Source organism: Prunus persica, chromosome G6 (assembly GCF_000346465.2).
Source record: "Prunus persica cultivar Lovell chromosome G6, Prunus_persica_NCBIv2, whole genome shotgun sequence".
NCBI lineage: Eukaryota > Viridiplantae > Streptophyta > Magnoliopsida > Rosales > Rosaceae > Prunus > Prunus persica.
In genome coordinates this window covers 10,888,111-10,903,709 of record NC_034014.1, presented here as the reverse complement: position 1 = coordinate 10,903,709, position 15,599 = coordinate 10,888,111, and the positions used below count along the sequence as shown (strand labels likewise).

Here is a 15,599-nt window from a genome sequence, read left to right as displayed (position 1 = left end):
ACGTCGCGCAAGGTCGAATTTCCGCCCAAATTTTCAGTACATTGTGTGACGAAATAACCAACCCGTCGCGCAAGGTTGTAATTGTGCCAAAATTTTGGTCACCTCGCGCGACGAATAAAACATAGCGTCGTGCAAGGTTGTTATTCCGCTAGAAATTTGGGGCTTAGGGTTTAGGCGGGGGAGAGAGAGATTGAAAGGTCTGACTGATATTGCGCGACGAATAAACAGAACCGTCACGCAAGGTTGTATTTTGTACACTTTGCGCGACGAAATAAAAATGCTTATGTCACGCAAGGTTGTTATTCCGCCAGAAATTTGGAGTTCAGGTATAGGGGGAGAGAGAGACTGAAAGGTATGACTGATATTGCGCGACGAATAAATGGAATCGTCGCGCAATGTTGTGTTTTGTACACTTTGCGCGACGAAAAACCTTTTATTCGTCGCGCAAACCCTAAACCCTAAACTAGTTTCAATGATCCAACCGGCAAACTTGTTTTTTTTATACTTCGAGATCATATACGCCAGAAATCAGAAAAAACAAACATTCAGAGATCAAGTAACGAGACAAAACTTTTCGATTGTTATAAATTAAAAGTCACGATTTAACGGTTATTTGAACTCCGATTTTGATGATTTTTTACATCTACACTCCTTGACCCTATATGAATATAATGACCTAATTCGATCATCAATTTCAAATATATATATCTTATATTAAAGTAAAATAAATATATTTGCGCGACGAGTACTATTCATTCTTCGTGCAAAATGATTTGACGCAAAATGATTTTTCATTTCTCAAACCTCCGTCATTATTGCGCTGAGGACGATTGAAAACCGTCTCCACAACTTTTAAATACATTCCATAAAAAGTAAGCGACTCATATTGAACCCAAGCCTCTATAATTGATCCTTCGGGCTTCGCCATGTTGCGTACACTTTTTTTCAGCTCTCCAAGAAGCCTGCCAAAATAAAATGATATGATACAAATTAGGAAGTGTGTGATAATAATGCATACACAAACAATAAGGATTATATATCTTTCTATTGGATACATCCAACGATAGTTGACAGGACCAGCAAGCAATGCCTCTTCTGGCAAGTGAACCATCACGTGCATCATAATTATGAAGAAAGCTGGAGGGAATATCATCTCAAACTTGCATAGGACTTGGACAATATCATGGCGCAACTGAAACATGTCTGTCTTTCGCAATGTTTTTGCCGTCAGTTGGGAAAAAAATTTGGACAATAACAGGATTGGCTTTACTACATCTTGTGGCAATAGGTGTCGAATACTCACAGGAAGTAGGCGTTGCATAAACACATGGCAGTCATGGCTCTTAAGTCCAATAAATTTACCCCCGTCAACATTCACGCAACGTGCGATACTAGAAGCATACCCATCGGGAAACTTTACAGACGATACAAACTTTAGAAACTCTTTTTTGTCATTCGGTTTCATATAAAAAAAATGCAAGATCCCTTCTAGCTTTATCACTGTCTCTATTCATCCATAAACCTCTTCGTATGCCCATTCTTTCCAAATGAAGACGAGCTTTGATCGTGCCCTTTGTCTTGCCCTCGATCTCTAGAATCGTGCCTACCAATGTGTCGAATACATTTTTCTCAACATGCATCACGTCTAGATTGTGCCTCAATTTGAGTTTTGACTAATATGGAAGCTCAAAAAACATAGGCTTGTGCATCAGTTCATATGTGTAAAAGGTCTGGTTCGACTAACTGTTTTTCCGAATTGAGCAAAATCCAAACGATTAAGCTGTTTCAATATCTCATCACCAGACCATTCTCTAGGTCTGAGGTGTAAGATCCCACATCAACCAACGGAGAGGGGGTGATGTGCCTAGCACGAGGCCTTTTGGGAGCTCACTGGCTTCGGAGTCGTAGGAACTCCGAAGTTAAGCGAGTTGGGGGCCAGAGCAATCCCAGGATGGGTGACCCACTGGGAAGTTGCTCGTGAGCTCCCAGAAACAAAACCGTGAGAGCCAGAGAGGGGGGCCCAAAGCGGACAATATCGTGCTACGGCGGAGCCGATCCCGAGATGTGACAATTTGGTATCAGAGCCACTCTGCCGTGTGGTGCGAGTGTGCCGACGAGGATGTCGGGCCCTTAAGGGGGGTGGATTGTAAGATCCCACATCAACCAACGGAGAGGGGGTGGTGTGCCTTATATGTGCACACCCGCATCTATCTAGCACGAGGCCTTTTGGGAGCTCACTGGCTTCAGAGTCGTAGGAACTCCGAAGTTAAGCGAGTTGGGGGCCAAAGCAATCCCAGGATGGATGACCCACTGGAAAGTTGCTCGTGAGCTCCCAGAAACAAAACCGTGAGAGCCAGAGAGGAGGGCCCAAAGCGGACAATATCGTGCTACGGCGGAGCCGATCCCGGGATGTGACATGAGGCCACACTTTGTGTTTCCGTCGAACTCTTTATCTTTTTCCTGCTACTCGTGGTCCTATGGCAACCATCTCCGATGACCAAGGTAACAAAATTTTCTAGCGTGCCAACCAAAAGTTACCTCTTCCTTGCATACAGGACATGCTATGTAACCCTTTGTGCTCCACCCAGAAATCATTGCATATGCAGGAAAATCATTCACAGTCCACATAACTACTGCCCACAAAGTGAACATCTTCCCTGTTGATTTATCGTATATGCGCACACCGTTTGTCCATAAATCCTTCAGCTCATCAACCAGCGGCCTTAAGTAAACATCGATTGACCTGCAAGGATCCTCAGTTATCAAAACAGTCATCATCATGTATTCTTTTTTCATGCATTTCCATGGTGGCAAATTATATGGGAATACGAAAATATGCCAAGTCTCAATCTAACATTTCGAGGATTAGCAACAAACTCAGGGACCGTTCGATCGAACTCTTTCCCTGCCTCCCCATCTATAGGATGCTGCATCACATCATCATCTATCCATTTTTCCTTATGCTATCTCATGACTGTGGCAGTATGCGTTGACATATACAATCGCTGCAACCTAGGTTTCAGGGGCAGATAACGCATGACTTTTTGTGGGATCTTAGTCGTTCTATTCTGAGATGTCATTTTGAAGCTCGACTCATTGCATATAGGGCATGTATCCAACATTTCATGCTCTTTGTACAATAACAGACAAGTGTTGTTGCATGCACGAATTTTTTCATATCCCAATCCAAGACCCTTCAAAACCTTTTCTGCGTATTTATGGTCTTTCGGCAAACAATTGTTAGTCAGAAGCATTCTCTTGAAAACCCCCAAAAAGTAATCGAAGCACAGGTTCGACATTCGATACTTTATTTTTCTATGCATTAGCTCTACAATGGCCGCCCGAACGGAAAAGCTCTCGCACCCCGAGTATAACTTTTGGTTGGCATTTTCTAACAGTTTTTCATATTGTTCAAACTCTGCACTGTCTATTGGTGTAGGCACGTCATCTTTCCCTTGCTGATTAATGTTGGTCGATGCAAATGGAAAAGCATCGTGTATAATATCCATGACTTGATCATTAGGATCCACAATAGGTTCAACATTGTCCACTCTTGTGGCATTTAAAGACGAAGCATGATCTAATTGTTTCCCGTGAAGGTTCCAAATGCTATATGTCTAAATCATTCCATTTCTTACTAAATAAAATCCAACATTTTCAATTGTCTCCCACAACATGTCGTTACACCTCCTACAAGGACAACAGATTATAGTTGCACCCGGGTTGTGTGTACGTGCATACTCAATAAAATCCTCGATTCCATCCAAGTATTCGTCTGCGCATCAATTCGGGTTCTGTATTCACCTCCTGCTCATAATTCCTGGAACCACAATCACAACAACTTCATACGAAGTCATAATGTCACCTTATACCTCCGGTAAGGGCCCTATCCCATTCGGGAATGCATAGTCATGTCACGTAATGTACGGCTACATGAGATTAGATTTCGACGTGGATGAATTTCGACAGCATCTCGATATAGTTCTTGAGGTATACCGTAGGTATAAATACCTATGTACCACTCGAAGAACGTACAGAGATAAACACCGAAATCTCCACAATCGAAACCTAATCCTGTAGCCGCACATTACGTGATATAACTATGCATTCCCAAACTGTCTAAATAATGGGACAATTCAAGAATTAATTGGACCGCAGTCATGCTTTACGCATCCATGCACGAAATCCAACTAATCTCGGACATGAAACTAAGTGTTACAAAAAATAAAAATAAAAGTACGAAGTTAATTTCAATTGACTTCATACATCACAACACATTGTGATACGTCACGCACAATTTAACAACGTAATATAAATATAACTTCACAAAAAAATATAAACATAACAAACTAAGTTTAACATAATGTAATTAATTTAACATTTTTAATAAATAAAACAAATAAAATACCTTCTCAATCGTTCTCCACCAATCGCTAATTATAAATATCACTAACGAGAACGAAATTAATAGCGTTAGTACGAATTTATATTAATACTTTTAAACTAACGACAAAAAATACTTATCCAATGAACGTACTGAATTCCCAGCAGAGGCAACGGCAGAGAGGTGCAGAGAGAGACTTTGGCTTTTTTTTTTTGCAATGGCAAAATTCAGATATGAAGAAGAAAGACTTTGCGTGACGAACACATGATTTCGTCGCTCAAACTGCCGTTGCAAAAACAAAATTTTCCGTTGCGCAAGCACGTGTCAACATCACACTTTTGCGCGATGCAAGAGTTGATTCGTCCCGCAAATTCTATATGACGTGCCGCAAAAGCAATCTTCCGTTGCGCAAAAGCGATCTTCCGTCACGCAAGAATGTATCAACATCAAACTTTATGCGACGGACTATATTTCTGTCGCTCAAGGCTTTGGGGACAAAAAAATATCCCCACTCCAGCATTTTGGCGCCAAAAAAAATATCCCACGTTTTTCTTAAGCGGCGATAAATCTTGTCGTCGCGCTAAGTTGTCTTTCGCGACGACAAATGTCATCGCACAAGGTTTTGCCTCCAAATAACAAAACCCACTGTTTTTTGTCCACCTTTACGCGATGAAACGTCCAACCGTCGCGCTAGGTTTGCTTGGGCGACGATTTTTGTTGTCGCGCAGGTATTTGGCGCCAAAATAAAAAACCCGCTTTTTTCTTCCTCACTTTGCGTGACCAATAAGTTTTTTGTCGTGCTAAAACTTTTTGTGTGACCCAAATTTTGGTTGCGCCATTTTTCGGTTGTTTGAGCGACGAATAATATTTTCCATCACTATAGTGCATTTTGCACGACGAATTCTCGTTCGTCGTGCAAAATGTCGTCGCGCAAATAGTAAAACGTAGTATATTCGTCGTGCAAAATGTCGTCGCGCAAATAGTAAAACGTAGTAGTGCCTGTGAGCACGTCAGTAGGTAAGGTAGAACACAGAAGCCCTGTGAGCAGTGAGCAAGACTGTAAGTAAGGTAGAACACAGAAGCTTTGTGAGCACGACAGTAGATAAGATAGAATACAGAAACCTTGTGACCACGGCAGTAGGTAAGGTAGAACACAGAAACCCTATGAGCACGACATTAGATAAAGCAAAATACAGAAATCCTGTGAACACGGCAGTAGGTAAGGTAGAACATAGAAACCCTGTGACTACGGCAGTAGGTAAGTATGAAACATATTCAACAAACTAGGTTCCACAGAGCACATCATCCAACTTTTCACCGTAGCATCATCAATTTTCCACTTTCCAAAATTGTGGATCTTAGGAATCTGGGGCATCAGAGTCACGAGTTAAGTAACCTAATTTTCCTTGTGAAGTAACATAGAGTTCGATCATCGAAGCCCATATCGTTTAGTTGGATCCATTCAATTTGAATCCCAATAGTAGGTTGGTGGACGATTCAGTATGAACCATCATAATAAGGGTAGGAGAAGCAGTAGGTGAAGTAGAACTAGAAGCAAGTAAAGAAATAAAGGCATCAATATTCGGCATGGTGATGAATGGCTGGATGGCGCCAAAAGGGGCAATAATAAGGTAGACGACAGCGGCGGGAAATAGGTAGTGTTTAGGGTTAGGGTTTTTTATGTTGTCGATTGAAACACAATAACAACATCGTCAATGATAAGGGAATGAAAAAAGAGAATTCCTCCTAATTCAACAGAAACTTCTCTTCATTCCCCCTCTCCCCCCTGAAGATAAGGGGTCGTTAGAGCCAAGAAATAGGCAATATATTCATGAAAAATAGAAACATATCATTTTCACTCCCCGCCCCCTCTTTGAAGAGGAGAAGAGGAAATCACTTAAATTACAAGGAGAATGCAAGCACATGTCACTTAATGTCCATCAAATTTACACTTAATTTTGATGGTTGTTCCTATATCATTCTTCACAATAATTGCAAAGCTTTGTATACTGGGAAGCCACATTACCCTAGCTGATCTTTTGGCTCTATGTGCTTTCATGTGTGAAACCCCCACCACTACCCACTCCTTTGAAGCATCATCCTTGATGTGAAGGAATTGAAGGATTAGATTGGACTCTGTCCATGAATTTTAGTGAGCTAATATACAGTCGCTAAGTTGTTATCAAATACACGTACACGTGTATGGTTAGGATTGTAGACTTAACAACCAATGTTTTATCCTCAGATGACTTGCTCGAGGCATATATGTTCCAAGGGCAATGCTTGGTTCTACAAAGTGCCTTTAGCTTTAACCTCACATTTCTTTTATACCACATTTCGTGTCCATATTTCAGTGAGTAAGTTCTGAGTGCCTCTCTAAACACATGGAAATCTGCAAACATCATTCTTAGTTTTAAAATTAGATTATTGCTGCCAGTTTCATGATTGTATTCTTTGAACCTTCTCTCATTATCTTCACCATCTGATGCACCCCCCTTAAAGTAACAATGTCGGAATCGGCCAACTAATTGGAATCCACCATAAAATTGAGTAAAACTCATAGGTATTTGATTGATAATAAACTGAATTTTTCACGATGCCCCAACCCATTCCTTTTTATACAATAGAAAACCCTAGACTTGCTTGGAAAGTTAATTAGAAAACAAAAAGAAAATAACAAAAGCGTCCCAAAATATTCCTAAGTAAAATCATATTAGGAAATTAATATCATGATAGATAACTTATTCTAAAAATGAAAAATAAAGCATTAAAGTGAATATAAATCTTGACTTAATCCATAATTGCTTCAAACTTTCTCAATCAATTAGAAAATCCCAACGATAAGCCTTCCTTCTTTTCCTAGGGCCATAATTGATGCTCAAATATGATTTTTCATATTTGAAAATTTTCAGATTTTGAATTTTGTTCCTTTTCTAAATTTCTTTTCTAAATTTCCTTCGTAGGAAAAAGCCTATAATTTTTCCTACAACAAGCCCCTTCACTTGTAACTCAACCTCCAGTTCTCCTTAAAAAGAACCTAAGTAGACACAGAACTTGATGTGTATATAAGCTCTTCAATTTGTGGCATTTGAACTTGCTCATACTTGGATGGAAAATCATATAATTAATTCCATAAACAAATTTAGAATATGCGAGTTGAGAATCAAACTCCTTGTATGAATTATTTTCCTCTCAAACTTCATATTTATCCATACCATTAATATCAGAGGAATCCAATTGTTGTTCTTCATTTTTTGGGAAATCTTCAACAACAATAGGAGTTTCAATTGGCATAATCTCTTGTTTTTCTTTAATCTCTTCTTCCATCTTGTGGGTTACTATATCATCAATTTATTCAACATCCATCAAAGTTTCTTTTTCTTTGACATCTTCTTCCATCTTTTCTTAACTCACCATGATATTGGGTTGAGCAATCCTGTAACCATTCCCTAACAAATATATATCGTACTCAAAATGAAAGAATTTTTTCACAAAAAGTCTCTTCATCCAACGCCAAGAACTAATAGGATTACCTTCTTTTTTTTCCCGGATTTTCGCATATGATCCCACCAAGAAGCGACATTGTCAGGACGCAACAATTTTCACCATCTACTCTTCTGGTATCATTATTGAATTAAACATTTCCTCTACATCTGTAACCCATTGGAGAAAGCCTTCAATGCAGTCAATCCCCATGAAGTATGGAACAACTGCAACATCAAATTCATTGAGAGTGATTGGTTCCCCGTCTCCATAGGTCCTATCTTTTTCCTTTGGACGAGCCATTGGAGACACCTCGAGTCAGGCAAAACCTGGCTCTGATACCAACTGACGCATCGAGATAAAAAGGAATAGGGAGATCGAACGATAACCCTAAATTCATAATGTCGAAATCCACACGCATTCCTTTTATACAAGAGAAAAGCCTAGATTTACTAAGAAAGTTAATTAGAAAACAAAAAGGAAATAACAAAAATTTCCCAAAATATTCCTAAGTAAAATCATAATAGGAAAATAATATCCTGGTAGATAAATTATTCTAAAAATATAAAATAAAACATTAAATTAAATATCCTTGAGAGAATCCATAATTGCTTCAAACTTCCTCAATCAATCAGAAAATCCCAATGCCTTCCTTCTTTTCCTAGCGCCATTGATGATCAAGCATGATTTTCTATATTTGAACCCCAATTTTCTAATTTTGAATTTTGTTCCTTTTCGAAATTTCCTTCGTAGGAACAAGCCTATAATTTGTCCTACATGAATGCCGAACCTAACTTTCTACATTGACTACTTTACGAACCGAGCAAAGTCTCCTTCGCTATAAAAAGAAACCCCAAACCCTAAAGGGTAACAGTTGAAACCCTATTTTTGAAAAGGTAACAGCTAAAACCCACACAAAAAGAAACCCATAAAAAACACGTTCGAAACCGAAACCATAAAAAAAAAAAAAACACCAAAGTACGGAACCCCCACACCCACATGTTTCAGAAGTTTGAAACTTACCATATTCTCGCGCGATATTTCCTCGAAGTCAACACAATAACCCTAAATTCAGCAAGATTCGCTTACCCTCTGCACTCGACATAATTCGAAGGCTTTTGGCAGTTCGAAATTGTTTTGATTTGAAGGCTGTGTGAAAAGAAATCTTTGTCTGATAATAACATTTGGGGATTAGGGATCGGTGAGTGACCACAAATCTCTTGGACCCCTGTAGTCCAAGAGATCAGAACTGTTGTTTAACATTAGGCATTAGGGTTCAGAATACACCATATTTCAACACCTGTCCTAAGAGTGGGCATGAAAAATAAAATTATCTACGACATGTAAAAAAAAAAAAAATCACGTCGAAGCTGTCAAGTCATCACTTAACGATTCCTAAAATTTGGGTACTAATATGTAGTTGACCCTTTCTTTTCTTATTTTTTTTCTTTTTTTATGTATCATCTAGCGTGACTCGTAATTTGAAGCACATCTCTAACCACATAGCAGGTACATGTGACCTTTGTTGAACGAGCAAAGGTTATTAATTAGAACGGTTAATCTGTAGGTAGAAGCTTGCATAGAGACGTGCACACCTAGCCTTTTATATAAATATATATATATATAATTTTTTTTTGTCCGAACTATCTTCTTCAATAAGCAGTTCAAATAAACTATACAACAAACAATATAAAATTCCAGGAGATAACAACAACAAAAAAAAAATTGAATTCAAAAAGTAAGTTCTTGAAATTTGGAGGAAAGAAGAGCTAGCGTGAAGAATTGATGATAATTTTCAGATGCCAGTGCTTGAACGAGTCTATATAGCTAGCGTACGTGGAAAACTCATCTTTACATAAAGGAGTAGCATTTCATTCATGGCCTTTTTTGTTTTGCTACTCTTTTGACGTTTTCAAGAGATAATTTGCTGTACGTTCTTTTTTGAGAATTCTGTACATTGAATCAGCAATTATCACGTGAAAAAAATAAGGACCTCAAGATCGTTCCCACTCCAAATATAAGGACCAACAACCGAGCTCATTGGTGTAGAGAAACTCGCAAAATCTCCAACGACGTAGCCCGATTACTAATTTTCTAATAAAATACTATCGCCTTCTCTTCAAACCAAAAATTAAAAATAAAAAGTAATGTTTGTTGTTTCCATTACAAGGCAATAGAGTAAAGGGTTTTTTTGTTTTCTTTTAAGGGAACCTCGATGTACGGTACGAGGAAAACTTTATTACTGAACTGGAAAATTACAGGATCAATTCATAGAATCACAAAACAGGGCGTCCTGAATAACATGAAGGAGCTCCTCAAACGAACTAAAACAATCCTCTTTAGAGCGAATGTATTTTAATTTATCCTCATATTCAACGTCAAAATTATGAATTCCACATACAATTCTCATAGCAATTTTCTTTTCTTTCAAGATTACCTCAAGATCGTTTCAAATAAGATAAACATTTGCAGTAATGACATTTTCCTTACCTCAAGATCGTTTCAAATAAGATAAATATCTTGCTTACCTTTTCTTTCCAGAATATAAGGTTTCCATCAAGGCGTTTTTTTCCTTTTTCCTTTTTTTTCGCTGGTCTTTTGACGTTTTTTTTCTTTCTCTTTTCCTTTTTTTACTATCCGTTACGTGATAAAGATTTCTCCTTAAATATATGGAAAAGAAAATGGAACCCCTTATTGGGAAAGAAAATTTGAAAATTAATCTTTGAGAAAGATAGGTATTGAAAGGTTGGTGTTCGAACTTTCCTTTGAAAACTACTTTTCTGCTGGACACGAATTACAAGCCAAGAAAAAGGTTCTTGTTTGAATAGGATCGAGTGTAAATTTCTTGAAGGCCAACGACTTCCTCCAAGAAGCTGAAGGTTTGTATATGATCAATCCTGTAATGTTTGTTTAGATGCGTCTCTCAAATAAGCTTATTTGAGAGAGATTCCTGTAGATCTCACTCTGCACTGTATTCCAATTATTCGACTGTCAAATTTTCATGTCTTGATTCAATAATATCTCTGCAAAAAAATCACCCCCGAACGAAAAAGATCGAACTATTTGATTATTAGAAGATAGTGACTCCACTGTTTGTTTGAGAAAACTGTGTTCGTCTATTGATTTCCTCATAATTATACGTTTTAATATAATAGTTTACGATTTGCCTTCGTGTGCGCAAGCAGGGGATCCTTCCAGGGACGGTTACTTCGTGTACGCATATACGACTTGGGCTCCTATTGGAGCTCTTCATTTATATTTATTTTTGTTTTATCCTTATCTATAGAAAATTTCTGTTGGACCTGGGCTCCTATTTCTTCTTCTTTTTTCTTTTTTTTCCTTTAATTTTATCATTATCTAAAGATTTTTTTTTAAATAACATTATTTGTATTTTAATATTGACTATTGTTTTACCTATTTTTCTCTTCTGAATTTTTTTTTAAATAAGAATAATTTTGTGTTATTTGAAAATTTAACCACCAGGGGATTTTGCTTTAGGACACTACTTCCAGAGAATGAGGCAAGTATTTATACATACAGATAACGGTTCTTTTAGTAACTTTTTTACCGAATTAATGGAATTTTTGCCCGTATTAACATGCCTGCAGTGGTGTGTTAACAAACCCTTTGTCGTAGTTGGTTAATATCATCCCTTTGATATGTTAGAGGTACATATGGTTTATGTATAATATTGTCACTAATTTGTTTTTCACTGTCACTAATTTGTTGTTTATTCTTTTTTTAGGTACAATTGAGCTAAGTCAAACAATGAATGAATATAAAGTAAGTGCCTAAAGCTTCAGTACATAGTGTTTCAATGTTTGAAAACCCCATCAATTCTAGATGGCATTTGGAGGTAGAAATCAAATAAGAATCACATATTATGCACACAAAATTTAACAATCTATAAATTAACATTGTCAACGAATCAATTGTCTGTCAAATTCTTTTCACAATTTGACCCATTTGGTCAGGAGACTTGATCAGACTTAGTGGCTACTTACACCATTGCGTGTTTCATACTTCATGAAATATGAAACTTCCCTTTGCAATATCTTAATCCCACGTGTGTTTACAAAAAATTAATTTAATTACTTACTATTTCTCATGCGCAGAACGTACTTCCTCCTCTATATAAAGGCCATGCAAAATGCCAGCCAGAGCAACCTTATACTTATCAAGATTGCCAACAAAAAAAACCTGCAGTTATGGCAAGGCAATTAGGATCTTTTCTCTTAGGCGTGCTGCTACTAATTGGCTTTGCATTGACAAATAGCAAAGGTGATATCGGAGCTACACCCACTAATTATGACACTGCTTCTCTCAATAGGAGCAGTTTTCCAGAGGGGTTCATATTTGGTGTAGGATCTGCTGCTTACCAAGTAAGTCCTTCTGGCCCTTAATTTCCCCTTCAATGCATAATTTCTGTTTTGATTGGTTAGGGTTTTCTTTCAAATTCAGACCGTGTATCAATGCAAGAAGACTGACATCTTCATTGTGTGTTCTCTTGTGTGTGTATATTTCAGTATGAAGGTGCTGCAAAAGAAGATGGTAGAGGACCAAGCATATGGGATATCTACACCCACAAATATCCAGGTTTGTCCAATCAAATCATCAAGTAGATCAAATATGAAAATCGAGCTACTTTTCTTTTTGGCTATGATTTCAGTGAACTTTATGCTCTAAATAATTGAGATTTTTTGTGATTAATTGCAGAAAAGATTTCTAATAGAAGCAATGGAGATATCGCTGTGGATCAATATCACCGTTATAAGGTACACCAATCACATAATTTTATTCTCAAGACCTTTTTTCTTTTTTTTTTAAGAAGAGCCCAATATGGAGATACGAAATTTTGAAGCATGAAAAAAACACAACATTGAATATGACATCCTTAATTTGTAGCTTTTTTCTTTCTTTCCTAATGACATGTTTTATTGTTACGTATTGTAGGAAGATGTGGGGATTATGAAGAATATGGGGTGGGATGCGTATAGGTTCTCTATTTCATGGTCCAGATTGTTACCAAGTAAGTTCACCTGCATCCTCACATTTGATTTTTGACCAATCGTCAATATTTCTGCCTTCATTGTTTTAACTTAAATAATGTGTTCCTGTTGTCTATTGTACAATATAAACAAAAAATTTGTTTTCAATTAAAAGATTTAATTGAAATAATTGAAACAAATTTATTATATAGAAGTCGAAGTTCAAGGGTATAAAGATTCACTTATTTTTTGTATTTTCTGATTTTGCTATAATTATTAGATGGAAAGTTAAGTGGAGGCGTGAATAAGGAAGGAATCGAATACTACAACAATCTCATCAATGAGCTCCTAAGCAATGGTGAGTCATCCCACCTTCCATGATCAATCATCAATACAATAACAATTACATGCACTCATAATCGTAACATTTTAATTCGCTATTTATAGGTTTGATGCCATTTGTGACACTCTTTCATTGGGATCTTCCTCAAACTTTAGAAGAAGAATACGGTGGTTTTTTAAGCCCTCGTATTATGTAAGTGAATAAATTTTATCCTCTAAATAATATTGATAATTTATTAAATAAATAGAATTATAACATATACATTTTCAATTGTGTATGTACAGCCATCATTTTCAAGACTATGTAGAACTTTGTTACAAGGAATTCGGTGATAGAGTAAAGTATTGGACCACGTTGAATGAACCATATACCTTTAGTAACTATGGTTATGGAATCGGGTCATTTGCACCTGGACGTTGCTCCGCTTGGCAGCAGCTAAACTGCACCGGCGGAGATTCCTCTACTGAACCATACTTGGTAACACACCACCTACTCCTTGCGCATGCAACTGCGGTAAAATTGTACAAGAATAAATATCAGGTACAATTAATTAGTTATTGTTTTGTCAGAATATTGGATTCTAATTGGCAACACAAGAGCGACTACTTTAAATATTTGTGATTCTAAATCAACCGAACTTAATGTTCTTGTGTAGGCATCTCAAAAAGGAGTGATAGGGATAACACTAGTGTCACATTGGTTTGTACCCCTGTCCGAAGAAACGAAAAATAAAAATGCTGCATTGCGAGCTTTAGATTTTATGTTTGGATGGCAAGTGCATATTAATTTACTTATGAATATAATATTTACTACTTACTAGCCAGTAGTACATTAGAAACTATCAAGTTAATATTTGAAATTTTCACGTTCTTGTAGGTTTGCGGAGCCATTGACAAGTGGTGACTATCCACAAAGCATGCGATCTTTTGTTGGAAGTCGATTACCAAAATTCACAGAACAACAATCCAAGTTGTTGATTGGGTCATTTGATTTTCTTGGACTAAATTATTATGCTGGTTACTATGCAAGTGATGCACCTCAAAATAACTCTGTATATGCAAGCTACGTAACAGATGCTCGAGTTAATCTTTCATGTGAGTACAAATTAAGAACTTACTTCAAGCAATTAAATTTCATATACTAATTAGATTTTGAAATTCATATGTGTTGTGGTAGCTGAGCGTCATGGGGTCCCTATTGGTCCAAAGGTACACATCAAAACACTAAATTAATTGCTTATAATTTGGACGACTAATTGTTTTCCACATACAAATGTAAATCCTAACAATCTCATCATCAATATCTTCAAATGGGGGTGTAGGGTGCTTCGGACTGGCTAAATGTTTATCCAAGAGGAATTCAAGATTTTTTAATCTACACAAAGAAAAAGTATCATGATCCACTCATTTACGTTACTGAGAATGGTAATTATTTCCAGCCTTAAATAATTGCATAATCATGTTTCACATACATTTGGTGTAAAACATGTGTAAGTGCAAAAAAGACTACATAATAATACATTATATTGTAGGTGTGGATGAGTCCAATGACCCCAAATTATCACTTGCGGAAGCCCTTAATGATACCCATAGAGTTGACTACCACAATCGTCATCTCTATTATGTTCAAAGTGCAATTGAGTAAGTGCTCATTAACAAATTAATTAAGTATATATATAGTCTAGCCTTCCTATATTTGCGTTATTGATTCATTTGATTAAAATCAAAACGTTTAACTTTTTCTTGTTTTCTTATTTCTTTTTAGAAATGGTGTCAAAGTGAAGGGATATTTTCCATGGTCATTGCTAGACAACTTTGAATGGAGTTCTGGATACAATGTTCGATTTGGTATCACCTATGTAGATTACAATGACAAGTTGAAAAGGCACCCAAAACTCTCGGCACAATGGTTCAAAAATTTCCTTAAGAAGTATTGAAAAATTCAAATCATATCTGTCTTTCAATAATTTTTTTTTTTCTTCAGTAATGTATTTTTATGTACGTATAATAATGCTATAGATGCCAAATATTTGTACAACATTCCAACTGATAGAATGAAAGTACGAGGTAATTAAATTTCCATCCTTACAGAAGATTGAATTTCATATGTATGTCTTACCGAAGTTTCATGTTCCAAAAAACTCTTGTAGTTAATATCTTACACATTTTTATGATTTGATTTAGATTAACTTATGGTTGGCTTAATCTTATTGTACCTAAACATGGAATACAGAAAAAGAAGAAATTCAATGACGTATTCAAAAACAAATATGAGGATGAAAATGTAACAATCAGTTCCAAACACTACTACAAAAAAAAAAAAAAAATAGACGACGGGAATTCACCGTCGTTGTGACGCTTTAAAAATCGTCGTTAAATCGACCGTCATCTTTTGAAGTATC

General features: G+C 36.7%; 1 protein-coding gene across 1 annotated transcript; it reads left to right on the top strand.

Moving 5' to 3' along the window:
• Window positions 12,057-15,255, top strand: LOC18775152 (beta-glucosidase 12). Its single transcript, XM_020566523.1, has 13 exons — window positions 12,057-12,249; window positions 12,394-12,463; window positions 12,584-12,642; window positions 12,821-12,896; window positions 13,136-13,213; window positions 13,303-13,390; window positions 13,483-13,738; window positions 13,854-13,969; window positions 14,075-14,292; window positions 14,375-14,406; window positions 14,520-14,622; window positions 14,730-14,838; window positions 14,963-15,255. The coding sequence occupies exons 1-13, from the start codon at window positions 12,076-12,078 to the stop codon at window positions 15,132-15,134; spliced, it is 1,551 nt and encodes a 516-aa protein (XP_020422112.1). The 5' UTR covers window positions 12,057-12,075; the 3' UTR covers window positions 15,135-15,255.

Bases quoted from the DNA above. Each gene is read 5' to 3' on its own strand.
- LOC18775152 (XM_020566523.1), top strand. From the start codon at position 12,076: ATGGCAAGGCAATTAGGATCTTTTCTCTTAGGCGTGCTGCTACTAATT. The intron at 12,897-13,135 runs GTAAGTTCACCT...TATAATTATTAG, and splicing joins ATGGTCCAGATTGTTACCAA to ATGGAAAGTTAAGTGGAGGC. The intron at 14,407-14,519 runs GTACACATCAAA...ATGGGGGTGTAG, and splicing joins GGGTCCCTATTGGTCCAAAG to GGTGCTTCGGACTGGCTAAA.